The sequence below is a fragment of the Physcomitrium patens genome, chromosome 22, assembly GCF_059467195.1.
Source record: "Physcomitrium patens ecotype Gransden chromosome 22, ASM5946719v1, whole genome shotgun sequence".
NCBI lineage: Eukaryota > Viridiplantae > Streptophyta > Bryopsida > Funariales > Funariaceae > Physcomitrium > Physcomitrium patens.
The window spans coordinates 2651486-2679274 of NC_143431.1; the positions used below are offsets into that span (position 1 = coordinate 2651486).

At 38.6% G+C, this 27789-nt stretch overlaps 1 protein-coding gene across 4 annotated transcripts; it reads right to left on the reverse strand.

Annotated features, from left to right (window-relative positions):
* Positions 1–20967: 20967 nt before the first annotated feature.
* On the reverse strand, positions 20968–26954 carry LOC112274675 (uncharacterized). Of its 4 annotated transcripts, XM_090246200.1 has the most exons (4): positions 24302–26954; positions 21965–24132; positions 21620–21676; positions 20968–21415 (listed from the first exon to the last, which is right to left on the reverse strand). In XM_090246200.1, the coding sequence occupies exon 1, from the start codon at positions 26891–26893 to the stop codon at positions 26489–26491; it is 405 nt and encodes a 134-aa protein (XP_090102326.1). In that variant the 5' UTR covers positions 26894–26954; the 3' UTR covers positions 20968–21415; positions 21620–21676; positions 21965–24132; positions 24302–26488. The 4 variants fall into 4 exon arrangements, with proteins under 4 accessions (XP_090102326.1, XP_090102325.1, XP_090102323.1 ...); XM_090246199.1 differs by having other exon boundaries at positions 21965–26954; XM_090246197.1 differs by having other exon boundaries at positions 21965–26929.
* Positions 26955–27789: the final 835 nt, after the last annotated feature.

Here is a 27789-nt window from a genome sequence, read left to right on the forward strand (position 1 = left end):
TACGATAGTCCAACTTGTCACAAGGTCGAGTAGTCTTGATATTGCGATGAAGTAGCCATACCTTATCACCCACGTTGATTTGTGGTTGCTCCTTACGATATAGATCTGCGTTTATCTTTTGTCGTTCTTGAGCTTCCTTCAATTGCGTCTTCATTATTGCATGTAACTCTGACAACCGATTTGCCATATCTTCTGCTGCAGGATTATCAACTTTTGAAAAATCAAAAGTATCAAGTCGTGGATGATAGCCATAATTGGCAAAGAAAGGTGTTTGTTGCGTGGAAGAATGTACCGTATTAGTATAAGCAAACTCTGCCAATGGTAGAAGGATTGTCCAATCATCTTGTTGGTAGTTGATAGTACACCTTAAATATTGCTCCAAGACTTAGTTTACGTGCTCTGTTTGTCCATCAGTTTGAGGATGGAAAGCCAAAGATAGCTTTCTGTCCACTTTTAAAATCTTGAAAAGGGTCCTCCAAAATCTTAACACAAATTGAGTTCCCCTATCTGATATGATATCTTTAGGTAATCCATGATAGCAATAGATATTATCAATGAAAAGCTTAGCTGTTTCTTCACCTGTGATAGATTTTGTACATGGCACAAAATGTGCCATCTTGGTGAAACGATCTACTATCACAAATATAGAATCATAAGATCTTGAGCTTAGAAGATCTGTGATGAAATCCATAGAAACAGAAGACCATGGTTGTTCTGGTATAGGTAATGGCTGAAGAAGTCCGTAAGGTCGATGACGAGGAATTTTTGATCTTGAACAAATATCACATGATTGTACAAAGTCTTTGACTGACTTCCACATTTGTGGCCACCAAAAATCTCTTGATATGAGTTCCAAAGTCTTATTATATCCAAAGTGCCCTGCTGCTGGAAAGTCATGACGTGCTTGAAGAACACGTAAACGTGCTTCTCTTTCTGGAACATATAGGCGTCCTTCAAAATATAATAGATTATTCTTGAACTCGAACTTAGAAGGATCATGAGACTTAGAAGAATTATTCTCGATATCATAAACAAGAGGGTCTGAGGACATACTGGACTGGATTTGCTTGAGAAAAGTTGAATTAACAGTCAATGTTGATTTCATTGCTCGGAGATGAAATTGCTCCGGTCTCAAGAGGACCATTCTTTGTTGCTCAAAAGCTGCATCTCCTTCTTTTGGTGCAAAATAAGAACGTCTAGATAGGGCATCAGACAAACCTTGTTGTTTTTCTGGCCGATAAGTGATAATGAACTCGAATCTTGACAAAGACATACTCCAACGAGCTTGACGACGATTCAACACGCGTGGTGACATGAAATACTCGAGGTTCTTGTGATCTGTATACACAGTGACTGGACTAGAAGCGCCTTCTAGATAATGATGCCATTCTTGAAAAGAATCCACGATCGCAAGAAGTTCTTTATCGTGGATCTCATAATTGATCTCGGCTGCTGAGAATTTTCTTGAATAAAAAGCTATTGGATGAAGTTTGTCATCTGTTCCCATTTGTGATAAAACTGCACCCAAGGCAAAATCTGATGCATCTGTTTCCATAAAAAATGCCTTGAAAAAATCAACACGATATAAGACTGGTGCAGAGACAAACGATGTCTTCAAGGCTTCAAATGCTGCTTCCGCTTCTTGATTCCATTGGAATTTATCTTTACTAGTCAAGCGTGTAAGTGGAGCTGCAACTCGTGAGAAATCTTTGATGAAGATCCGATAGTAATTGGCAAATCCCAAGAAACATTGGACATCTCTTACTGTCCTTGGAATCTTCCAATCCATGATTGTTTGGACTTTCTTAGAATCCATCGTGAGACCATCATTTGAAATGATGTATCCTAAAAAGTCAACTTGAGTAGTGTGAAATACACACTTTTCCATCTTGGCGTACAATCCTGCATCTCTAAGTTTTTGTAATACTTGACGAACATGTATTTCATGTTCTTCGACATTCTTAGAATAGATCAAGATATCGTCTAGATAGCAGACGACAAAATTGTCTAAGAATTCATGAAATATATCATTCATGAGATGTTGAAAAGCAGCTGGTGCATTCGTGAGTCCAAAGGGCATGACATTATATTCGAAATGTCCATACCTAGTTCGAAACGCAGTCTTCCATTCATCTCCTTCTTTGATCAGTACTAGATTATATGCTCCTCTTAGATCTATTTTTGTATAGATCTTAGCTTGATTCAACTGGTCAAGGAGTCCTGGTATCAAAGGTAATGGATACCTGTTCTTGATTGTGATCTTGTTGAGTCCTCGATAATCAACACACATTCGTAAAGATCCATCTTTTTTCTTTACGAATAGAATTGGAGCTCCTGCTAGAGATTTTGAATTGCGTTGTCGTGTTGTAACACGAGTATACAATGAAAATAAAAAGAAAGGGGAATTTTATTAATATTCAATTACCTCGAATATTGGGAGCATCGACCAACTCCAGTACAAATATTGAGTGGTCAGGTTCAGTCACTCCGTTACAGTCAGCCGGGGCATACTGAAATACTCCATTCGATTCCAATAACGGGAGTCAGCAAGAAGAGAAGGACCAATTTACACGACGGGTTCGAGGAGCCATATGGATCCAATTTTGATAATCCAATCCGGGTCCTCTTATCCAATATGAGACCTGAATTGGCCGGTCAATCCAATGCAGTCTAATTACGAGAAATCCAGGTCTTACCACGGGTCTTAGCTAATCTGACACGAGGACCAATTTGACCCAATTACGGGAACATCCAGATTACTACGGGCATCTTTCCTAATATAGGACCTGAATTGGTCGGGCGACTCAATGTGGTCCCGATTACGGGGTTCGATTCTGTTTCAGGCTGTCCTATTCTCTGTGCCGTTTCAGGGAACGTTGTTTTCGGTAAATGGATTTCTTAAAGGTAAAAACAGAGGAGAAAGCTTGATGGCGAGAGCCAATTTCGGATCCAAGCTTGACGTGGGAGCCAATTTCGGATCTAAGACGGAAGATTGAAGAAATTCAGAGGATAAGGTTAGGGGGGATATAGTTTTGAGGGGGGAGGTTTTTTCGAGATCAAGGGAATTAGAGAGAGGAGCTTCATGCTTCGGGTCGGGGAAGGAAAGACATAGAATTTGGATTTTTCTTCTTCATAGAGTTTTGGGAAGACTGAGGCAATCGCTGCTGAAGATAGTGTTGTAATGGTGAATCGAGATTTTTAAATGAAGTGGGTTTGAATACTCTTGACTGTTTTGTAAAATCGAGTTACGTCAGTGATTGAAGGATTAAAGGGGTGTCTATAAGATTGAGTATGCGGAGTGAATGAAATTTATTGGGTTAATCTAACAGGACAGTCAGTGGATACAAGATCGTAAGTACAAAGGGGTATTGAAGATTAACAGTTTGGGTTGTTCGGGGTTCTGTGTAACGTCTAGAGACCTATCGGCTGCGGCAAAAAAAAGACTTTGACAAGCAGTCGAAGAGCATCCGTATAGATTTACGGTACATTGTTGCAGTCGTTTATATTCCAGCAGTCAAAAACTGATAGACTGCTTGACTATCGGCGAATCTCCATACTACCTTCTACAACCAGACACCCAGCGCGTTCTCGAGCAGGAAAGCACGTAATACGACATAAGTGGTGAACCCGACGTGAAAGCTTAAGGTAGAAGGTATTGGATTTCGGTTGATTTTATCTTTATTTTTATGGAAAACGAAAATAAAAATTTTGAAGGATTTTTGGGAGAAGTTTCTGGTGGGGAGTCTTCTAAAGGACAAGGTATGCACATGGATCCGTCTATTGCTAGTTTGTTTCAAGCCTTCTCATTGTCAATGCAGCAACAGCAAAGCAATGATCGAAAGGAAGCTTTGGCAACCAAAGCATTTGCAAGCAATGGTCAATAAAATTGATCAATTTGATGGGAGGAATATTTCAAGGTATTTAAGATGTTATGTTTGTGAAATGGAATTAAATCGGGTTTCTGAGAAGAAAATGGTTGCACTATTTGGACTTGCCATGATACCGGAGATAAGGGACCACATTACATCGATTACGGATTGTTGCGGGAATTCATGGAAGGATTTTTCACATGCATTGAAAGACGAATATTTCTTGGAAGATGCTGATCGCGTTACTAAGAAGCTGTTTCTGGGATGGATTGAACGGCCCAATAAGAATTTACAAGCAATAGAGCTACTAAGGGAATTTGAGAGGCAGTACTCTCAATTATCGAAGGTAGAAAAATTGACATTGGAGCCGAACAAAGTTGATCTATTTCTTCAAGCTGTTGATGGAGAATTGCAAGAGAAATTAGAACCCCTTCTTGAAGACAAAGAAGAAGATGAAGGATTGACAACTAAGTGGAAGAACGTTGAAGATGCGGTGGGGTTGCTTACAAAAAAAGAAAGGAGGAAGGATAGGAGCAATATTCCGAAAACAGTACAAGGACCCAAAGCTCCAGTACGTACAACACCACCGACAATGCCTACAGTTCAACCTTCGACATCCTTGTCAAAGAAAGCAGATATGGGTATGGAAGAAATTATACGAGGAATGCGAGATCTTCAAATCAAATTGGCAAGACTTGAAGAGAATACTTCTATAAACAATTCGAAGAATGTTTCAAAACAAGGATATGTACAAAGATGCATTTGGTGTGATGATGCTTCACACACTAGAAAAGATTACAATGAATTTAATAATATGATACGGCAGGGAATTATTTGCTGGAAAGATGGGAAGATAGCATTGAAAGATAGGGAGGATCTTCTTCAAACCAATTTTGGCAAGGGAGGAATGAGAGCATTGGTTCAAGATTACTTAAAAGAGCATGAAACAGTAGTACGAGAAAGTGCAAGTTATGGTGCTAGAGTAGATGATGAAATTGGTGGAAGTACGGAAACTAGTGAGTTTTGGGCTTCTGCCGTTTCTACAATGCAAGAAGGGAAATTACCTCGAGAAGCGCTATTGAGAACTGCAGCTACAATATGAGGAAGAACAGGTTGGGAGGATCCCGTTGAGTCTCTTTCAGTTCATGCATATATTGCTAAGAGCCAACATGAAGCTTTGATGGAAGAAAAAAGACGAGGAAATTTTGATGATACTAGAGAAGGAAATTCTTTTAAGAGGCAAACTCGAGGAGACAAGGCTTGGGAGGCAGCTTCACAAGAATTGCCCGTAAAGGATACCTCAGCATCATTGGGAGAAAAAACAACGGAGACAAAAGATAAGGGCAAATCAATTGCTTATAAGCTACTTTCTGACATTGAAGCGGCAACAAATTTGAAAGGGGTGTTGGAAGAACGTATATTAAACGCTAAGGTGGAATTCACATTGAAAGAAGTCTTGGGAATTGCAAAGAAGGAGTTTCATGATGTTATCATTGACAGCATTAAGCGAAAGAGGCAATTAATGAGCGAAACTAGAATGAGTCATGCTATTGATGCAAGAATATGTAGAGATGAAGAAGAGGTTGATATTGGTTACAAGCAACCAACAAATGAAAAGAATGGGTATAATCAGCGAGTACGTTTCGAAGATTCTAGTGACAAGGAAATGGAAACTTTGAGCCATTATACTCGAAAGCATTGGGCAAGGGCAACTACTGAGGTATTGGTGAAGGTAGGAGATATAGAAGAACCAATAGTTGCCTTGGTGGACCATGGTTCTGAAATAAATCTCATGTCTAAAGATCTTTATAAGAAGCAAAAATGGCCAATTGATATGGAACATGGATGGACAATACGAGCAGCTAATAACACACGAGGCGAATTATATGGAGCTTGTCCAGATGTCAAAATTCGGATTGGGGATGTTGCGATGGAGCAACATTTCTTCGTTCAAGATACAACGTCTTATTCGTTGATTTTAGGACAACCTTATATCATGGCAACATGGATGGAAACAAAGGTACTTGATGATGGTTCTGCTTATGCAAGGATACGGAGCGAAGATGGGAGGAAAGCTGTACAATTTCTAACAGTACCTTCTAACCATGAACGGAATCGAGATAGGTTGAGGGAGAAACCATTGCCAAAGATTGTTGAAGGATTTAAGGATTTTGGGGAGGTACCACTGTAAAGCGAGATTATGGAGGTACAAAAGAGGAGGTACTCTCGCGAGATGAAGGTGCCTTTGATGCAAGTTTTATTGGTATATTGGAGAATGGAAATATTATGTATAAGAAAGTTGATGATTTTAAAAGAAAAGAAAGAAAAAGATTATATGATATTGAAGGACAGTTACGCAAGATAGGTACATTGCAAGATGATGAGAGGATTTTGGGTGTTTATGAAGAAAATGGGCTGAAAGATTCATTGGAATTGATTACATCTATTGGGTTAGGGGATAATGATAAGATTGTTGAGATTCATTCGAGAGAGGTTTATACCATGCTTGAATCTTTTCAAGCACCAGAAGTCACAGTAGAGACGAGATATAAAACGGCAGATAAGAAGGTAAAGCCTGTTGCCAGACCATTATCAGAGGATTCTAAAGAACAAATGGGAGAAGCATCAAAAGAAGCAAGTTTAAGAGATCCAATGAGTATTGGACATCAGTTTACTGAAGAGACTTTTGAAGAATTGAAGATTGGTTTTGATGGTTCTTTATTGCCGGAGGAAATTACTTGCTTCAAAAAGATGTTGGCTAAACAAGGTAGATCGTTTGCCTTCGAATTTCATGAAATTGGGTGTGTGGATCCAAATATTATAACACCTATGGTTATCTTCACTGTACCGCATGTACCTTGGAATCTAAGACCGATTCCAGTACCGAGGGCACATTTATCTAAATTGGTGGAACTATTGAAAGAAAAGATAAAGATGAAAATATTAGAACCTTCATTTGCGCCATATTCTAGTCGATGGTTTACGGTACCTAAGAAGAATAGGTCACTGCGGTTTATTCAAGATATGCAGCCGGTGAATGCTGTAACTGTCAGGAATGCAGGAATTGGACCTATTGTGGATGAATTTGCTGAGGCGTTTGCTGGAAGGGCGATCTATTCAATGGGTGATTTGTATTCAGGTTATGATCAATTTCAACTTGTCGAAGGAAGTAGAGATATGACAACGATGAGAACACCGCTTGGATTGGTTAGAATGTGCACTCTTCCTCAAGGCACGACCAACTCAGTTGCGCATGTGATGAATGGGATGAATAAGGTATTGAGAGATTTTATTCCGGAAAAGACTATGCCTTTTCTGGATGATGTTCCAATAAAAGGGTGCAGAGAAGGAGACAAGGATGAAACTTTAGATACGAGGGGGTGTCGCACATATGTTGTTGATCATATACAAGATTTTGAAAAGATTTTAACTCGGCTTGGAGAAGTTCATCTTACATTATCGGGTATGAAGTCCGTATTTGGAGTGCGAGAGGTTGTAATTGTTGGACATTTATGCGGATCTTATGGAAGAAAACCAGATCCGACTAAAGTTGATGCAATTGGAAGGATGAAAGAGGATTGTGGTTCTTTAACAGAGGTTCGCAGGTTTTTGGGTGCATGTGTATTTTATCGAATCTGGATCCCTCATTTTGCTCACATAGCGGATCCATTATATGAACTATTACGCAAGGGTTACCGATTTGAATGGAAAGAAAGGCATATTCAGGCAATGCAAAGATTGAAGAAATTATTGATGTCACCTCCAATATTGAGGAAGGTTGATTATAAGTGCAATAGACCAGTGATTCTTACTGTAGACGCTAGTCCAATTGCCGTTGGATGGACGGTGGGTCAAGATGATTCGAATGGGAGTAGATTTGCAGTTCGATTTGGGGCTAAAGTTTTAAGTATTCGTCAGCGTGCATATTCGCAAGTCAAAAGAGAACTTTGGGGAGTCGTTTCGGCTATGAAAGCTGAAAAGGACTATTTGATTGGGGCAGTAGTAGTAATTGAAACAGATTGCTTGCCATTGCTTGGAATGATTATTAACTGTTCAACGCCAGATATTGCAATGTTGAGATGGATTGCTTATATTAAGTCACTAAATCCAGAATTTAAGCATATCACTGGAAAAGACAATTTAGTAGCAAACATGCTATCTCGAGCAAGATACGAGAGGGAGGACGAAATGGTTGAAGACATTGATGATGTCGGATTGAAATTCTATTCAATATCAAACCTCAACAGAGAAGACAAGTTATTTCTTGAAGAATCTTATGAAGGAGAATTATTGGATATTGGTCATTATTTGAATACCTTGTCTAAGCAGGGGAATTGGTCTACAGAAAAATTCAAACAAATAAGAAAAAAAGCATATGGATTTTTACTTCGAGATGGATTCTTATGGAAGAGACCGAAGAAAGGAATTGGGATGCCACAACGAGTGATAGGCAAAAGGGAAGAAAAACTAAAATTATTAAAGGAGTTTCATGATAGTTTATGGGCAGGGCATAGAGGAATCTGGGCTACTTTTGCTAAACTCAAGGAACGATATTGGTGGAAAAATATGTATCGAGATGTGCTCTCATTTGTAGAGTTATGTGAAATCTGTCAATCGTATTCTAATATCCGACATCGAGATGGTCTTCATCCTACGTATCCTCTGGCTATTCATTTTAAATGGGTTGTTGATTTGGTTATTATGCCGGTTGGGTTATGGCAGATGAGATATTTGGTTTTAGCTCGTGAAGATTTATCAAATCTAGTAGAAGGAAGAGCATTGAGGACAAAATCTACAGAGGGGATTTGTAGGTTTTTGCTTGAAGATGTCATTTGCCGTTACGGGTGCGTAGGAAAAATCACTGCAGATCGTGGAGAATTAAATGCACAAGAAGCTCGTAAGTTCTTTGAAAAATGTGGAGTTAAACTATCACTGACTACTGCTTATAATCTGGAAGGGAATGTAAAAAGCGAACGTGGTCACCCGCCGATTGTGAAAGCATTGGTTAAAGCTTGTAATGGGAAGGTTAAAGAGTGGCCACGGCTTTTGTCATTTGCATTATGGGCTGATCGAACAACACATAGTTTGGTGACAGGATATATGCCAGTAGAACTTATGACAGGTCAAAAACCAATTATGCCGATTGAAGAAAAGGTACTTACTTGGAGTATGCTACCATGGGAAGATGGATTGACAAGAGAAGAACTTCTGGCTATTAGGATTCGACAATTGGAGCAAAGAACGGAAGATGTCCAGATAGCATTGGAAAGGTTAAAAAGAGCAAGGTTACAAAACAAGGCGCGATTCGATAAGCAACATCGATTGAGACCAAAAGCAATCGAAGAAGGTGACTGGGTACTTGTTTAAGACAATAGTCTGGATAATCAACATAGTATTTTGCAGAAATTTTCAAAACGTTGGTTTGGACCATATGTTGTAACAACTGTTCATGATAATGCAACTTACTCATTACGGGAGTTAGATGGTACAAAATTGAAAATACCAATTGCAAGGAAGCGAGTAAAAATATTTAAACGAAGACACGCAGAGATGAATATGGAAGACCTTAATGAAGGTACAGAGATTCCGCAGCAAGAAGATGAAAGTGATATGGATAATGAAGGTGACGAAGATGAACTGGACAAAGACGTAGGGGATATATTCTGAATCAAACAGCAATTGGGTAAATTGGTGCATACCGGAGGATGCACAGGTTCAGAGGGGGTGGATGTCGTGTTGTAATACGAGTATACAATGAAAATAAAAAGAAAGGGGAATTTTATTAATATTCAATTACCTCGAATATTAGGAGCATCGACCAACTCCAGTACAAATACTGAGTGGTCAGGTTCAGTCACTCCGTTACAGTCAGCCGGGGCATACTGAAATGCTCCGTTCGATTCCAATAACGGGAGTCAGCAAGAAGAGAAGGACCAATTTACACGACGGGTTCGAGGAGCCAATTGGATCCAATTTCAATAATCCAATCCGGATCCTCTTATCCAATATGAGACCTGAATTGGCCGGTCAACCCAATGTGGTCTAATTACGGGAAATCCAGGTCTTACTACGGGTCTTAGCCAATCTGATGCGAGGACCAATTTGACCCAATTATGGGAACATCCAGGTTACTACGGGCATCTTTCCCAATATAGGACCTGAATTGGTCGGGCGACTCAATGTGGTCCCGATTACGGGGTTCGATTCTGTTTCAGGTTGTCCTGTTCTTTGTGCCATTTCAGGGAACGTTGTTTTCGGTAAATGGATTTCTTAAAGGTAAAAACGGAGGAGAAAGCTTGACGGCGAGAGCTAATTTCGGATCCAAGCTTGAGGTGGGAGCCAATTCCGGATCTAAGACGGAAGATTGAAGAAATTCAGAGGATAAGGTTAGGGGGGATATAGTTTTGAGGGGGGAGGTTTTTTTTTTCTTCGGGGAATCGAGGGGAGAAGCTAGTTTTCAAGCTTCTGCAAGGTTACCTGTTCGGTTTTCATTGGAGGTTTTTGAAGATCAAGGGAATTAGAGAGAGGAGCTTCATGCTTCGGGTCGGGGAAGGAAAGACATAGAATTTGGATTTTTCTTCTTCATAGAGTTTTGAGAAGACTGAGGCAATCGGTGCTGAAGTCAGTGTTGTAATGGTGAATCGGGATTTTTAAATGAAGTGGGTTTGAATACTCTTGACTGTTTTGTAAAATCGAGTTACGTCTGTGATTGAAGGATTAAAGGGGTGACTATAGGATTGAGTATGCGGAGTGAATGAAATTTATTGGGTTAATCTAACAGGACAGTCAGTGGATACAAGATCGTAAGTACAAAGGGGTATTGAAGATTAACAGTTTGGGTTGTTCGGGGTTCTCTGTAACGTCTAGAGACCTATCGGCTGCGGCAAAAAAAAAGACTTTGATAAGCAGTCGAAAAGCATCCGTATAGATTTACGGTACATTGTTACAGTCGTTTATATTCCAGCAGTCAAAAACTGATAGACTGCTTGACTATCGGCAAATCTCCATACTACCTTCTACAGCCAGACGCCTGGCACATTCTCGAGCAGGAAAGCACATAATATGACAGCGTGTTGAATCGTCGTCAAGCTCGTTGGAGTATGTCTTTGTCAAGATTCGAGTTCATTATCACTTATCGGCCAAGAAAACAACAAGGTTTGTCTGATGCCCTATCTAGACGTTCTTATTTTGCACCAAAAGAAGGAGATGCAGCTTTTGAGCAACAAAGAACGGTACTCTTGAAACCGGAGCAATTTCATCTTCGAGCAATGAAATCAACATTGACTGTTGATTCAACTTTTCTCAAGCAAATCCAGTCCAGTATGTCCTCAGACCCTCTTGTTTATGATATCGAGAATAATTCTTTCAAGTCTCATGATCCTTCTAAGTTCGAGTTCAAGAATAATCTATTATATTTTGAAGGACGCCTATATGTTCCAGAAAGAGAAGCACGTTTACGTGTTCTTCAAGCACGTCATGACTTTCCAGCAGCAGGGCACTTTGGATATAATAAGACTTTGGAACTCATATCAAGAGATTTTTGGTGGCCACAAATGTGGAAGTCAGTCAAAGACTTTGTACAATCATGTGATATTTGTTCAAGATCAAAAATTCCTCGTCATCGACCTTACGGACTTCTTCAGCCATTACCTATACCAGAACAATCATGGTCTTCTGTTTCTATGGATTTCATCACAGATCTTCCAAGCTCAAGATCTTATGATTCTATATTTGTGATAGTAGATCGTTTCACCAAGATGGCACATTTTGTGCCATGTACAAAATCTATCACAGGTGAAGAAACAGCTAAGCTTTTCATTGATAATATCTATCGCTATCATGGATTACCTAAAGATATCATATCAGATAGGGGAACTCAATTTGTGTCAAGATTTTGGAGGACCCTTTTCAAGATTTTAAAAGTGGACATAAAGCTATCTTTGGCTTTCCATCCTCAAACTGATGGACAAACAGAGCACGTAAACTAAGTCTTGGAGCAATATTTAAGGTGTACTATCAACTACCAACAAGATGATTGGACAACCCTTCTGCCATTAGCAGAGTTTGCTTATAATAATACGGTACATTCTTCCACGCAACAAACACCTTTCTTTGCCAATTATGGCTATCATCCACGACTTGATACTTTTGATTTTTCAAAAGTTGATAATCCTGCAGCAGAAGATATGGCAAATCTGTTGTCAGAGTTACATGCAATAATGAAGACGCAATTGAAGGAAGCTCAAGAACGACAAAAGATAAACGCAGATCTATATCGTAAGGAGCAACCACAAATCAACGTGGGTGATAAGGTATGGCTACTTCGTCGCAATATCAAGACTACTCGACCTTGTGACAAGTTGGACTATCGTAGGCTTGGCCCTTTTTCTGTTTCTGAACAGATCAACCCAGTTGTATATCGGTTACATCTACCGGAGTCAATGAAGATCCATCCTGTATTCCACGTGTCTCTTCTTAAACCATATAAGACAGTGGATATACAAGGAAGAAGACAAATGCCACCGCCTCCTATAGAAGTAGATAATAATGAAGAATTTGAGGTGGAAGAGATATTAGACTCAAGGCGGCGCCAAAATAAGCTGGAATATCTTGTTCATTGGCGCGGATATGATATTAGTGAACGCACATGGGAGCCATCCAGGAATCTAGGAAATGCATCAGCTAAAGTTAAAGTTTTTCATCAACGACATCCATCAAAACCAAGATGAAAATCTCTCTTATAAAAGAGACAAGATTGAGGCAAGATAACATTCGATTTCCTATCCTTGTTTGTAACTTCTTTGCATTTGTGACGCTAATTAGATGGAGAGGCCCTATCAATCATCTTCGAAGAGAACAGAGATCAGAGTATGTGGCGAATACAATTCATCGCATCATAGATTTCCTCAACATATGATGACCACTCCTCGTGGAACTCGTCTCTAGAAGGGGGGGTAATGTCACGGCCATAATCATGTAAGCTAATAATTACATATAGAAATATGTAGAAGTAAGTAAAAGTAGATAAAAGTAAGTTAATTCTATAATATTTAATATAGAAGCTTCCTAGAAACTTCCTAGATGCTGCTTGGACTTCATAGGTGTCTTTAATTGACTTTTTGGATTAGAAACGTGGTCAAGAAGTTGGCCATGTGCCACACATGTTGTTAGTTTGAAGATCAAGCTAACTATGTGGCCCACACGTAGAAAAACTTGCCTTGTAAGTCAAGGCATGTGTCCTACAAAGTCAACACATATTGGAGGTCCTATAGAACGTCGCCACGTAGCCCCTAGTTAGGCTTCTTCACTCTTGTCAACTCCTTTCTTGCTTCTAGTCTAGTTTCAAGGGTCTCTAGTTTTCTTGTCTTTTGGCAATAGCCATTCTAGTTTCTCTTTTCAATATACATACTTATTATTCATATTTTGTTACTTTTCTTTGAGTGAAGGCTTACTTGTCTCAACTATTTTTTCATCGAGTTCTTGTCCTTGACATATATATAGGGGCAAGAATGAAGCCTTCTTCATTCTTGTCAATGCTTTTTTAGTCCTTAGTCTTGTTTCAAGCCTTTTTAGTCTTCTTGTCTTTGACAATAGCCATTCTAATTTAATATTATACCATCTTTAAGTGATTTTTTAGTCTTTTTGAGTGACACAAGAATTTATTGATTTTTTAGTTCTTTAAAATTTATGTTCTTGACATCTACGTTTAAACTAGCATTTTTTATTTTCTGACTTTGATTCTTTTTATAAGAGAATGGATTTTTTTTTGTAGAAATTTTAATTTAATTTAAAATATTATGAATTATTTTCTTATCTTTAATTGACTTAAAGATATATAATTCATAATATTTTAAATTAAATTAAATCTATTATTATAGATCTTTACAAACTTGTAAATACTCTTAAGGAAGAAATTTTATATATTATCAATATCAACCATAGAAGTATTATTCTTACACCTATAGAAGAAGTTAACAATCAGGTCTAATATCTATGCGACAAAGTTTTATAGTTGAAAAAAGCAAGTAGATCAATTTGACAAGTAGATCCAAAAAATCTTGCTTCTATTATTATGATAGAAAAGAGATTAATATATCTAATAAGTTTGATAGATTAAATTCAAAATTTTAAAGATTTTTATAAAAAAATCAATCTATATTTAAGATTACACCGTTTTAAATATATATTGATAGATTTATTCATGTTAGATTTATGAGTACACTCTTATCTAGAAATATTCTTACTTCATTTGTATCTTTGATAGAAAAAAATTTATAATTCTTATATAATCTATATTTAGTCTTAAAAGTATTTTTAGCCATATTTAAAAAGAATGATTGAAAAATAATAGTAAAAAAAACTCTTAACTTATTATATATGTAGAGACAAGGATGAGGCCTTTTTCATTGTTTTCAATTCTTTTTTTGCTTTTAGTCTTGTTTTAAGAATCTCTAATTTTCTTATCTTTAGTAATAGCCATTTTAATTTTTTTCTAAATATAAATTTTTATTTTATTTATTTTTTTATCATCTTTCTTAGAAAAACATCTTATTTGTTGATTTTAATTGACTTTACTTCATAACATTTTTTTAAATTAAATTTTAGGATTTTTTTTGAAAACTTTGTTAATTTTTTTTTAATTTTAAAAATTATTTAAATTTATAAAATATAATAGCCTAATATGTTTTTTGATTATTTTCTATTAATTTATTATTATATTGATATGAATTTTTTATCTATAATAATTAATAGATAGAAATATTATAATCAATAAAATTAATTAATCTAATTAATGATTACATCCACTAGATTTAAAAATAAATACAAAATCAATAGTAAAATGTTTCAACATAAGCTATATGTTATATGAAATATAATTTAAGGAAAAATTGAATGCAAATTCTTAAGTCTATCTTAAGAGCATTTTCTGTATAATTGAATCTTCAAAATTGTTTTATGCATAAAACAATTTGATCCTCTTCATGACACACATGCACAAACAAACTTTAGATCTTATTTTAGATGATTCCAAGTGCTCTTATGCCACAACTAATTCGTAACCTAGTAGTAAGTGATGTTACTTGATTACTCCATGTGCCTTCTTTAGGCGACCAAGGACTAATTTTTCTCAAGCTAACTTTTTAGACTTATGGATCCTAATTTGAGGTCTTTATTGAGCCTCCACCCAACCACGCATTAGGCCGTTTCCATTAGTGACCACTATGGTCCCTCAACGACCTCACATGTAAGTTCCTTTTGGGAGAAACTACTCGTTTGAGCTGTTCCATGTGACCAACCCCTTAGTCCCACACTCCGAGCTCTGATTTCGATAGCTACAGTGTGCGGTCTTGATCTTCATGAGTATGCCTGTGAGGTAGCAATGCAGCTGTCCCGACGATAAGCGCGGGAGTTTTGAAGACATACTAGCGTTGGCAGACTTGGTTCCGCCGAGTTGGTAACGGTAGATGGTGCTCGCTGCACCTAGAATATTGATTTTCATGTTTTCTTTCGCACAATGCCCTCTTAATTTGCATGTATGGATCGAAGCGCTTGCTTTATATGCACCGAAACAAATTGTTGTGAAACCGATACAGTTGCTCTTGCTACTCGCGATTGTTAAGCTCGAGTTGAGCAGTGCACTCGTAAAGATTGGAGGTTATGAGTTTACTTCGAAATAAGAATATTCTTTTCTCAGTCAAGGATCTGATATTTGAATCCTACCTCCAGCGTTTCAGCACTTGGTCTGTTTATGGTGTGTACTCGTAGGTTTTCTGGGATATAGTTAGTATGTCGGCTTGTGTAGTGTTGACCATGTCAGAAGAGGATGTTTCAAATTTGTTTGTGTCTTTGTAGAGTATTCACCACCATTTTTTTTTATTATTTTTTCAACTCTCAAAAGTGTTCAGGCCCATTCAGAGGTTGTTTGCTGTCTATTACTCAATGCAATTTTAGAATTGAGCTTTCAATAGCAGACAGAGTTCTGTGATTGGCTGGGTTACCACCAACTTCTTTTGTTTTTTGCAACCAGCACGAACCACATGCTCGCTTACTGTTGCAGCGCACGCTTTTACCCACTCTCCATTTCGATGTTTTTTAAATTTGTGGGGATTTCTGGTGTAACAAACCAGTTGTGTTTGCTCAGACCTGATTACATGCTGTTAAGTCAATTGTTTTTCTCATCAAGTAGGAGATACGTGCACGGTAGAATATCCACATGTTTTTTAACAAGGAGTTTACCGAATGGTTCAAGGTCCACTGAATGCTTCTCATGGCAATCAACCAGGTGCTCAGATAATGTTCACCTTTCCCATTATTATCAGGATAGATTCGACTCAGAGTTTCGTTTTGACTGGACGTGTTTCTTCTTTCACTGGGAACATGAAATTTATGTGACGAATTGCATTTCACAGCAACGTTGACAACCTTCGGCAACCACCTGTCTGCATTCGAGATTTTGCTATTCCATGCAATTGTTTATGAAGCTTAACAACTTCATTTTATCATGTTAATCTCAAACCGCATTCCAGTCAACGTTGAGATGGGTGTAAATCATGACCACCTTAGCAGTGTCAAACACTGATTACATACCAATGCATAATCTACTCAAGTATCCAGCCGAGCCCGGAGGTATATATTCGGATTTTGAGAAGCCTCAAACATTCATCTTTCCGTGTGTGGTTGCAATTTCCTTTTCATTGAATCAGCTTGCTAGCGTTCATTGAGTCCCTCTCACACCCACTTGTACTAGACGTACTAACTATGACGATGCTAATGGTGCATTTTCAGCAGCATCCAGTCTCGGATTTGGATTCTGCTATTGGTTCGAGTCCTCGCCTTGGATGGAACAGTCTGTCCTTCAACTCTCAGACACGGCCATCCGGTCTACCAGACATCACGCCACCAGATCACAACTGCTTGGGCCCGGATTGTCCCATATGCAAGAATTCTCGGGACCCTTCCACAATGGGATCGTTGTTGACCGCCGGAGTGCATTCCAAGCACAGCGCAGTCGAGTTGAAATTCGTTCCGGCGACGTTCAACTCCGCCAAATTCCTCGGAGGCATTGTATTCCATTCTCATTCTCTAATTGACTTCGTGAATTGCCCAAGAGCTTGTAGACGGAGTAACAGTCCATGATCATAGACTGTTTGGCTTGCCGGGTGGGTTTATATCATAATCTGCAATGTATCATGCAGTACATATTTGATGCATAGCGTGTTGGTTAACAAGTAAATAAAGTTTGCTGATTCTCTGTATTGATAATTCCTTGGCATGCTCAGGGAAAATCAGCATTCATACTTACGTTGTTATTTTTACATTAAATGTTATAAACCTTGAGGTTCTTCTGTGAGTGCATGAGTGGTCATTTTTATTATCAAATTGAAATGATTAACTAGAAGAGTAAAATTCACAATGTGAACTTACCAGGTGCTCAGTATATTTTAGCTTGAATACTCAATTCGATTAGATTTACTGTTTGTATTGATTTTAACAGGGATTTCTGTTGTATTAAATGGTCTCCTACCATTATTTCTCTTACCACATGTTGTTTTTAATTATTTTTGTGGGCAATGTGCACATGAGTTCATATCTTAAAATATGCTATACCTTGTAGAGATATTTTAAGTTCTCTATTACTTTTCTTGTGCAATGGAATTTTTAATTGCCCACAAGAAGACTTTGAATTTTGAAATAACACAATCTTTTATACAAGATAGATTATTTGTAAAAATATCTTTGTGGCAATTTTAAAACTTCTGCAACGTCAATTTATTTTTCAATTTTGTATATCAATTGGTATTTTCGATTTTTCAATTTTATTATACCAATTGATATACAAAATTGAAAAGTTAAAATCAATTATAACTTCTGTTAAGTCAATTTATTTATTTTTTAATTTTACGGTTCTTTTTAATGTTAAAATATTTATGTCAAGATATTTACTTTTCAACATCTTGACATAAATACTGGAATGGTTTTTGACATTATAATTGGTTTTTATCTCTGTTCTTACATGTTGTACAAGTCAAATCATCTTATCATACTTCTGAAAATATTCTACGTTTGACACTTGTTAAAGTGAATTCATGAATAACCTCATTTAATTTTTATTTAACTGCATGAATAACCTTATTTAACTTGATATAAGACAAAAACATGATGACCTTAAAAATGCACTCTAATCAAAATCCAAATCATTGTCTTAGCAGACTCAATAACCTTATGAATTGTGCTCTTCACAGTGAAGCACTTGCATGAGGCTGTTTCAGGAGATTAATTTTCTCACACTGAGAGAAGTTGTAGAATCTGCCAACCCAGGCACAACTTTTGGACAATTGTTGAGCAAATGCATGCCACCCTCAGCATCAAGACTATCTCCCACTCTGTAGCTTCATCGTCGGCTTTTATTCTCTCAGGCTCAAAGATTTTGGCTGCATTCAACTTGGTTTGTTGGATGAACTAATTGATTAATACAACTCGTTTTGTGAACTCATTCTGATAATCATATCAGCAGTGAAAGAAATGTAATAGGGCAGTATCCTGTATCTAATGTACACACAATTTAAGACAGAACTCGTTTTACCAATATTCTATATCTAAGCCGCTTTATTGAGAGGCCAGGAATCATTGAACATGGTTCAAATATCTATTTGAAAGTTATAACCCGTTTAGGATGCAATAGCCACCAATCAGACTTGACTAGAACTAGGTTTGCTAAGCCCAAAAATTGAATAAAAAAACAAGAAAATAAGAGCATTGAAACCGCCAGTTAAAACTAAGATTTTAGTTTCAAAGACCAGTCAAGAGCTATGTTTATTTACCAGATGAACCTGTAAGACAACCAAATCTTCCAGGTTTCCAGCTACAGAGACACTGGTGCTCACTGAGAATAACATGGAAAAAAATCGAAGTATAAAAACATTATATGAAAATTATAAAAAAAGAAAGAAAATGTGGTAAATGATCATGATACCTCGAGAACAGGACCCTGTTTTGACTTGTGGAGAATGAAATTATGATCATAGTCGTGACCTGGCAGCACCATACCTGGCTAACCTTTTCAAGTAACAATCGGGTTCATTAAACAAAAGACACGGGTTGTATAAATGTTATGCTCTCAGCCAACACTGCATTCTCTTTAAAGACACATTCTTTCATTTTTTTAACTTGTAAAGGCACATAGTTTCAGAGGCAATCAACACTCTCTTCATACACTTGCAACCAATTTCATGGTTTGGTAACCAATTGTAAGAATTGTTAAATAACTGAAACTTCGTGATTTTTTAATAATTTGAGTTTATTAGAAATGATGTAGTCTCAAAATCATAAGGAAATGAGTATCAAATACAGTCTCTCAGAAAAATTTGAGAATATTTCGGAACATCTATACTGCTCTAAACTAAGAGATTTTGTAATCAATGCCTAGAAAAAACTTGATGATTCATAAGTTCAATGGAAACATTCCTCTAAAATGAGGACCTCTGAAAAACAAATTATACATGATTGCAATATAGCCGGTCAGACAGGAGCTAGTAGAGTCAAAAGCTTTAATCTGAAGCACAAATGCCAATGCCTTACAGGTTTTAGAGAATTCAAGAGCTTGGATACTGTACCTTCTGTTAAGTAATATTGGTACATGTAGGCCAGAGAAGACACCGAATATAGAAGGTACAGATAGCACGATCGTGCCTGCGAAAGAACAATGCAGAGAATCTGATCACATGTTAAAATGGTCTTGTAAGTATTTCAGAGGCTTATAGTGCGGTCAATCTAGATATCTGTCCATATTCAATTAAAAAAATGTAATTAAAAGAATGCTTTGAGGGTATACGTGAGTATTTTTTTGTTCCAAAGACCATAATTGGTTGGCGATTTAAAAAAAAAAAAAAAAAAAAAAAAAAAAAAAAACTCGCGTAATCTTGTGCAGCGCACAAAGGTGACTGCATCTTCTGCATACAGCAACATCATTCAGCAAAAATATGCGAATCCATATTAAGCACCTTTCTGGATGGATATACAAGCTAAAATGCCTCTAAAATGGCAGAAACTGAGAGTTCTCCATAGCAAGATGAAACGTTGTATCCAAGCGTTTAGGTGGGAAATCAAAATTTTCATGCTCTATTCGAATCGTAATTTGCTGACGAATTTCTATTCCAATAACAGATTAAAATCTTTGTATCCACAACTCTCTTCTGTTTCACCTAATTGATAACTGTAGACGCACAGTTACTGCCACAAGGTATATCATCAGATCGGAAAGCGGAATATGAGTCACCAAGATCCTAGCGTGATGTCTCTTTTCTGCACAATTGCATGGAGACAAAAAGTTAATTTGAATACAATCACTTGGAACCAGGTCTACACAAAATAAGTCTAAATTACAGTTCTGCTTTGGATGGGGTGGATCATGGATGCAGTCAAAAACAAAAATTGAGACTAGGAGATTCCAAATACCCTTCGTGAGTGGGTACATGTAGCCACTTAACTTTCGATTACCTGTTCCCTCCGCTATACAAATTTCCATGACCTTTCAGCAACATCTCCAGATCCTGTAGCAATGAGGAAACTACCTCTGCATATGTTAACCATTCTGCAGCCTTCTTCATAAGGCCACAACGATTGATTGATAGAAACTTTCAAAGCGCATGTTCTGAATTCTGAAAGTAAGTAGCTTGATAGAAATGCAAATATCATTTCAGCGAGACCGTGGACAGCAAAGGTGATCTTCACCATCAAGAGCTTACGCATCCACAAACATAAATTGTACATCTCCAAAGATGACATGAAGTTCTAATGGACCAAATTCTCTCTGATAACGCTAAGTGGTCTGCATACAATGTATACAACGTCAAAAATGAATACAGGAACAATACATTAAGCTCCCATGATGCAATGCACAAACCACATGAGACACTGCACTAACTGTTAATGCAGCTCTGAAGTACCTCTGGATTCGATGTCTCCATTGCTTCATAACCTAAATCATGATCACTGGAAAGAGTGTAGAAAGGAAGCAATGACCTCTGCAGTCCGGATTCAACTGCCCCTACTGACTGGTCAAAAACGTGTTCAAATCATTTTAGCAATTCTTGCCATCTGCTGCCATCAAAGCATTCTTCAATCATGAATTGTTTATACATATCCAATTGTGTGGTTCAAAACCACCTTCAAAGAAATGCACACAAACACAGACGCACAAACCAATCCATATCCCTAGAGGTCCATGAATCAGTTACATACACTAAAGAACCTTATTTCCAGAAGGTCAATGTTATCCAGCCATTCCCTTGAAAAGGAACATGAACAGCGCCAAGTCTCATGAGTGTCCACTCAGATGCAGAAAATAAGGCCAAAACTGACTTCCTCATGTGGAGCTAGATAGGGGCCTCCATCGAGAAGGTCCCCAAGAAGTATGATTTGATCTGTGGTCATTTTGCAAGTAAAGAGCATAGAAACGCACGGCGCACATAGATTTCTGAAAAAATTTGAGTCACAAGAAGACCCAAGGAGCCTGATTTTTGGTTGTTCAAGGTGCGATCTGTGAGCTGCAAGACCACAAAGTTTTGAACGAAGTGGACTTCAGATGCATGGTACTCCACAGCAACCTACTGCACAATGCCATTCCACTGCACGAGAAAACAAAACTTAAATGAAATCGGAAAAGAAACTGTAAGGAGTGTACACATTAAGTCGGAAAATGATGATAAACCTAAACCCTAAACCCTAAACCGGGTCATGGCAAGTCTTACCCCCTAAGGATCACCGATTACCACGTTTCTGGACCCATCAGTAACTACAGGTGCACCCTATCATCCCATCGTACAAGATCACATGGTCAGTAACAATTTGTGGGAGAGTAGTAAACTTGCTCTATTTCTATTTGACATTTTTATTTGCTCTATTAGTAATGCGATCCAAGATATTTTTTATTATGCACTTGGTACACAACAGTATTAACATCATGCATTTCCTTTCACGAATTCACTTACGACGCGGCATGTTTGCATACAAGACGGATGCTCCTCGGAACAAAACAAATCAATTTGTAAATACATACACGAGCAAATAAAATTTGGGCAAAGAATGGATCTTACAGTTGTTGCATTGGAAGGCCACGAGCAAGGAAGGGGATCCAGAAGGTGATTACTTCGCCGAACGTGAGGTGGAACAATCCATTCCTAATAGACACACTTCCAATTCGAACCCTCCTATTCCAGATTGATTCTCATTAATCAGGCAATTCATGGCGAGCCCATCTTGCAGTACATGGCACTCACAAATCCATCAAGAGTTCCCACATATCAAAACAGTTGCGTCCTTATGGAAGCGCCCAAGTCCCACCCAAAAACACATATTCCTCTAAAATCGACACCTTGTGAAATTAACCCAGCCTTCTTCCACTCAACAGCAACAAATCCGTCTTGCTTGCGATAAAAATCCACAAACCCAGCTATCCAAATACCACTAGATCACTCAACCTTACAACGTGAACACAAAATGACGAAAGAGGTGGAGCAAATAACAGAAACAGAGGCCCAGTTGAAAACGCGTTTCCGACACCCCTCGAGTCCATTGCAGCGGAAATCAAACAGACTATGCGATAGCTGAGAAGCTGCAAAAAGACCTGTCTAATTGCTTATAAATGATTTCATGTTTTATTTTTTCTTGAAACCCCAAACTTTTCACTGTGCAACCCTTTTTATCAATAGTTCAAGAACTCCCAATAATTTTTTTCTTGGCAGTAAGTTCACAAAATCTGAGGCATCCACAGGACATCTATATTTGTAGACATGATGAATGAAGTAAAAACGTCAGAGGGCAAGTTGGGAACATGTTCTGCAACAATATCACTGTACTTGATGTGTGAATTGAATGAAGAGATGGATATATAATTTACTGGGTCTTAATACGTTAGATTGAAAGGAAAAGGACACACCAAACATTAGAGGATAAGTGTAAATAACAATCTCTACTTCTATATTTTCAATACTTCTAACCTGGCAACAAACAGTGAATGTCATTTGTTGATGTTTGTAATCTCATAATGTCCTGTTGTGAATCCACCTGTTGGGCAAAGTGGAATGGGATAAATTGAAAGAGGTGACAAGAAAACGGAGTTCTCCGCACTCGGGGTGTGGTTGCAGTGATGGTTTGGAAACATGGATGTTTGGCACATTCGTTTGATTATCGAACTGTTTCACAACCATAGTACATCTAGATAACCGTGTTATTGCACATTTAGATTAATTATTTCACCTCTTCACTTCATCTAGAGAGTTAGACACTGAGGATTACTCCAGTGATCGCATACTTTGTAGGATTTCATAATCGAGTGTGTTGCTCTTACATAACATTATTAGTCTTTACACCAACAAAAGCTACACAAATACGTAGTATATGAAGTGAACATTGATAATTACAAATGAAAGACATTCACTCAGTTTGACCAATAAGCTTTCAGTGCAATTGACCTAAACGTGTGTGCACACTTGATACAAACGAGCATCACACGATCGGGATCAACGTTATTGGAAACACGGCAGTGTTGAAATTTGCCTTAACTGAAGTTTAACCCGGTAGATCCAGTATTAAACGAAATAAAATATTCACCATATCGCTTCATGAGCCGAAGGCGTCTGATATTATAATTACTGTCTGCGTGATCATGAAACGAAAGAGACAAGTGGATCTGGGATATCAGTTACATATAGAAAGAGAACTAGTATCCGCCGAGATTATCAGGTAATTCAAAAACAATCGGTTTCACGAAAACTGTCAGGTTTGCGAAATGTAAAACTAGCACACGACTAAAGGCAGATCATTGTGCAAAGCCAACTAGAATAATGTTGAATGGATTTTATTAATAACAATGCAAAAGTGAACACAACGTTAGTATATTCATTTGATTGGCAATAGGTGAAGGATCAGATACACAATGTATCTGGTTACACAGAATTAACTGCAATATTCCAGCATACAGAAGAACCTGAACTGCGAATGAACATGCACGAGTACTTAGATGCGACTGCATGTGCGGCAAGTACAAAGACTGACGATTGCCTAGCACGAGAGAAAATAGGATTCCTGTTTGCAAACACTAGGGGTACTGGAAGATGACGGCTGTGGTGATGGGAAAAGCCTACACAATGGAAGTCGAAATCACACGCGTGGCGGTAGCTTATCGGGGAAACACGTCGCCGGTTGACGGCATTGTACTTCACAGTAAATGTCTTTTGAAAGAGTCGAAATTCACCGCTGCTTTCTGCACGCTTAAGATTCGCAACTAAGTTAATAGGTCGTAGATGGTATATACGACGCAGTGGCTTTCGATTATAACACCATACAATACACACTCGATTAATTAAAACGGGAATCAGAACATAAAACACTATCTTATGAGGTCTACATGCTTGTTGCTGAGAAGGACATACCGAAAAGAATGACTGCACAGCTTCTGCTCGCAGCTTGATAAAATGCTGCAAGAGCACAAAAAGAAACTTATGGTTTAAACAATATCTGTCGCGCGTGGTGATGTTCATGGTGCAGTCACCAATGAAGGTAGAAAAGAAAGGGACTATTCCGAATTGTAAGAAGTTGGAGCTTCAGAAATCCCTCAAGAGATCGACCAAAGGATCTGTGATCTCTTGAGCTTGCGGCTGCTCGTCCACTGCTAGTACATCCCCTAGAGCCAATCATACGAGTGGTAGAGCTGCTGTGTAGATCAGCCAGGACTAAAGACAGAAGCGCTTCCAAGCCTTCCAAACAAGGGTTCTTTCGTCTCCCACGAAGGCTTCCAACAGCAGAACTAGAATAATTCACTGCAACCAGTGATAATGGCCGCATCAGAGTTAATTCCGACTGTTGTTGGAAGCCTTTGAGGGAGAAAAACGAACACCCTGTAACCATTAGAGACTCCGGCGGACAAGCATATCTCTTCCTCTCACCCTCTCGCTCCCTCTCTCTCTATCTCGCTCTCTCTAAAACTTGCGACTCCCACCAACACGAAACCTGCGCGGGGCAATTCTGCACATCGAGAATCGATCCTAAACAGTGGTCAGAAGTGACAAAACGAGACTTGATAGGTCCCATCGGCGTCAATTTGTGCTTAAAAGAAGCTTTGGATCATGAACCCTGAGATGATAACAGAGAGCTTTTCAGAAGCGAGTGCAAGTGGAAAGTGAGAAGTGTGGCAGTATGTAGCGAGAAGAGCTACTTATACATGAAGCCTGGACCTCTCAAACCACTACCGGTTGATGAATCCCCCTTCTGTGTACGGAAATTTTGCAGGATGAATGTGTGCCCTCGAAACTCGATCATTCTGTGCGTAAGCTTCATCGAGCCGGTCAAAAGCTGTTGAAACTTGCTTACAATCGATCTTGCCACATGTCCGCACAATAAGTCAATTAGAGGCTTTTGCCACCCCCTTTGTGCAGGTACCTGCCCTCCATGTAAAGGCTCATTGGGAAATATGGGCTCACTTGTTGGTTGTCTATCAACATCGATCTTAGTCCTGACCAGTCGACTGCTCCTGGTGCCCTCCTTTCGGCCTCCGTAATTGGAATAATTCTTCTTCGCATTGTTTTCATGCGTACTACTTTACAGATCAGCCGATTCCGATCTTTGTCGACACTTTCCGAGCGGGGACCCATTTCATCTCATTCGTTGCATCCTCGAGGAAAGTCTTAGTTGCAGGCTCAGTAGCAAGAGGCGGATCTACGCGAATAGAGTGTTCTAACACATTCAAGGAACATTCAAGTCACCTTCACTTCTAATCCCTCGAAAGCTGTGACAAATCCTGGATTGGCGATCTTCGCTCGACAGGGTCCCACTTTATCCATTCAAAATCGTTCAGAACCCGTCATTTCCCAAAGTCTCTCCTTCGGACCAGTAGCGGAATGGGGCATGGAATTCTAAACTTTCACCGTTGCCGTAACGACCTGAAACTCCGATGCAGATGCAACCAAGTCATGGCATGTCCTGTTGGAACGTGCTTTTGATTCGGCCCTACCAACTGGTCGCAGAACAAGTAATTGCTAGGGTTGTAGGTAACATTTCAGCTCAGCGACAAAAAAAAGACAATACACGGCTTGTAGCTCAGAACTCGAGAAGTCCATCAACTGCTGCTGGGATAGGAGACACGTGGGATATGCGCACACAGCGTCCAATCAAGGACCTGCGCAAAGCAGTTTTTGACGCTTGTGAGCAGCAGTAATAAACCACCCATGAGATTCTTCGACTTTCAGATTGCGGCAGGACCGTAGCGACGTGATTACAATAACTGTATATCTCCTGGAGTTCGGTACGATGGATCGCAACATCATCAACACCATCAAAGCCAATCTTTGCAGTGATAGCAGTAATTACTAATGACGATCCCTGGATACACGTCGACTGAGCACAATGCACATGCGGTGTCGACGCTATGAATGCTGAAGATATGCATCTCTGACAGGAGTTCCGATAGCCTGGTCGGTGGAGTTTGAGGTTAGGAACGGGACACGGCGATTATGGCTTTACGTTGGCATGGAATCAGCACCAGGTACGAAGCGGCGTAACACTATAATGGTAGGAGGGAAGAGCGACCCAGGCGTGGGAGCGACAAAATCATGGAACTGCTGCTAGCAGTGAATTATGGACATGCCAGAAGCAGGTGGGATGCGCGAGTGCCCATGAAAAGCTGGGGATCGACGGGGCTGGTCCAGGCGCGAGGGCCGTCCCTTGTGACGCACCCCAAAAGCGTGCGTTGCACGGACCCAACGCGGCATGGCTGCGTTTGCGTGTCCTTCTTCCTCCTCTCCTCTTAATTCTCCCCGCAGATCTTCCTCTGCCATCTCCCTGGGACCATTGCATGTTCTGACATAACACCATCCCACACATCTTACTCGCTTCATTTCGCTTTCGGCTGCACTCTTCACTGTGCGATGTTCACTCACACTCCATAGCCGACCCATCGTCCACCACCCCTCCATTTCCAACATGTAGAGGGTGCTATTTCCATTATATATGGCGATTATGTCTGACATCCATTGATTGGAAATTGGTCAGGGTTGATTAAAATGTTGTTAAGTTGTGAGAAAAAAAAAAAAAAAAAAAAAAAAAACTTTGTACTTGGAATGGGTATGCATGAACTATTAATAGGTGATAGTTGTTGATTGGTTGGGATAGAACAATAATATAATTAAATGTCACATTTCTCTTGATAGCATTAATAGGTGCCACACATCACAATTTTGTAAAAGTTGGATTTTCACTTTTTGTAACCCACAACAAGTTGGAATTAGGTAAGTCCATATGTCCAAAATGGATTGAAGAGAATCTTTAGCTAAAACATTCATATAAATTCTGCTTTTTTGACCAAATTGTGTGAAAATACTTGGAATCCTCCTGATTTCTATTTCCCTACATAGGAGTATTTTTTCCCCATTTTTACACCTACTGGATATATACTGAAATATTTAAGTTGTGGAAAATGGGTTGTCTACCCTACACTGGATAGAATTATCTATCTACACAAAAAGATGCTTTTTTAGGATATACATTGAAGCTTAGAAGTGGTGTAAAGAGACTAGAATCATGGTTGGATTAAGCTCAGAACTTATAGTTTAGAGGGTACATTTCAAGGTTGTGATAATCATGTGATTGTGAGATAATGGTAAGTTCTAGTGTGATGAGTATAGTTATTGTCTACTACATCTTGACCAGTGAGATAAAACCTTTTACAAAGCTTACAACCACTTTGGTTCATTGGTAGACGGTTTTGATATTTTTGTTTGTTGCTTCATACTTTGTTGCTACACACACACACACGTGTAGAAAGAAAAAATGAATACATGATAATTGAAAGATTATCAAGTGAAAAATAAATCTGGAGTAACAAATTTCTGAGTTGGAAAAATTATATTATATTTATTATTTTTTA